We start from the raw sequence: 988 nt of genomic DNA, 5'->3' as shown, positions 1-988 counted from the left end.
GAAACAGTCGCGACTTTGATTGCTGTTTATGGGAGGCTACATAAGCTTAAAGAGGCGAAACGGCTTTACCGTACAGCAGAAGAATCTAAAAATCTGGGAATATCTGTTATCAGCTCAATGATTGATGCTTACGTGAGATGTGGCTGGCTTGAAGATGCATATGGACTCTTCATGGAATCAGCAAAAAAGGGCATTGACCCAGGAGCTGTTACCGTCAGCATACTTGTTAATGCTCTAACAAATCGAGGTATGTCAAATGGAAAGTTCCCAAAAAAACTTCAAAGAAAATCAGATCCCCAAATAATCTTTATTATAGCAAATGATGATTGGAAATTTTGAGCTGAAGGTTTTAAAATGGCATTGGAAATTATGAATTGATATATGACTGTTACATTTCAATCAACTACTTTCAGACTTTAGTTATAAATTATAATACATGTTCTATATTCCTGTTAGTTGCAGTGTTGAGATGTTATGTAAGAAAATTGTATTATCCTAATTACAGGGAAACACCGGGAAGCAGAACATATATCACAGACCTGCCTTGAAAACAGTATGGAGCTTGACACCGTGGGGTATAATACTCTTATCAAGGCAATGCTAGAAGCAGGTAGAAGAGAATAAATCGTTTATCAATTGCAGCTTAATTTTATGGTGTATTGAACCAACACTCAAACCTCTGTTGTCACAGGTAAACTACGATATGCATCCGAAATTTATGAGCGGATGCATAACTCAGGTGTTCCTTGTTCGATTCAGACCTATAACACAATGATCAGGTAACTGCATTAGATCTGGTTCCTTATGTTAAGACTGAAGTTGGTCAATATCTAATATTCCAGCCATCTTGGTCGGTGATACAGCGTATACGGGCGGGGTCTGCAGCTGGACAAAGCAATTGAGATTTTTAGTAGCGCTCGTAGATCGGGATTATATCTGGACGAGAAAATATACACAAATATGATCATGCATTATGGAAAGGCTGGTA

General features: G+C 38.0%; 1 protein-coding gene across 3 annotated transcripts in view; it reads left to right on the top strand.

Moving 5' to 3' along the window:
* The window catches only part of LOC104707072 (pentatricopeptide repeat-containing protein At5g27270-like), a 6,794-nt gene that overhangs the window by 3,070 nt on the left and 2,736 nt on the right, over positions 1–988 (top strand). The window contains exons 4-7 of one of the 3 annotated variants that reach the window (XM_010423345.2): positions 1–247; positions 506–610; positions 692–779; positions 864–985. In XM_010423345.2, the coding sequence (XP_010421647.1) occupies positions 1–247; positions 506–610; positions 692–779; positions 864–985 (562 nt within the window). The remainder of the gene's footprint in view (positions 248–505; positions 611–691; positions 780–863; positions 986–988) is intronic. The other 2 variants (XM_010423347.2, XM_019228449.1) reach the window with 2 other exon arrangements.

This window comes from Camelina sativa, chromosome 8, assembly GCF_000633955.1.
Source record: "Camelina sativa cultivar DH55 chromosome 8, Cs, whole genome shotgun sequence".
NCBI lineage: Eukaryota > Viridiplantae > Streptophyta > Magnoliopsida > Brassicales > Brassicaceae > Camelina > Camelina sativa.
Note: the sequence above shows the minus strand (reverse complement) of the source record. Positions and strands in the feature narration are given on the sequence as shown.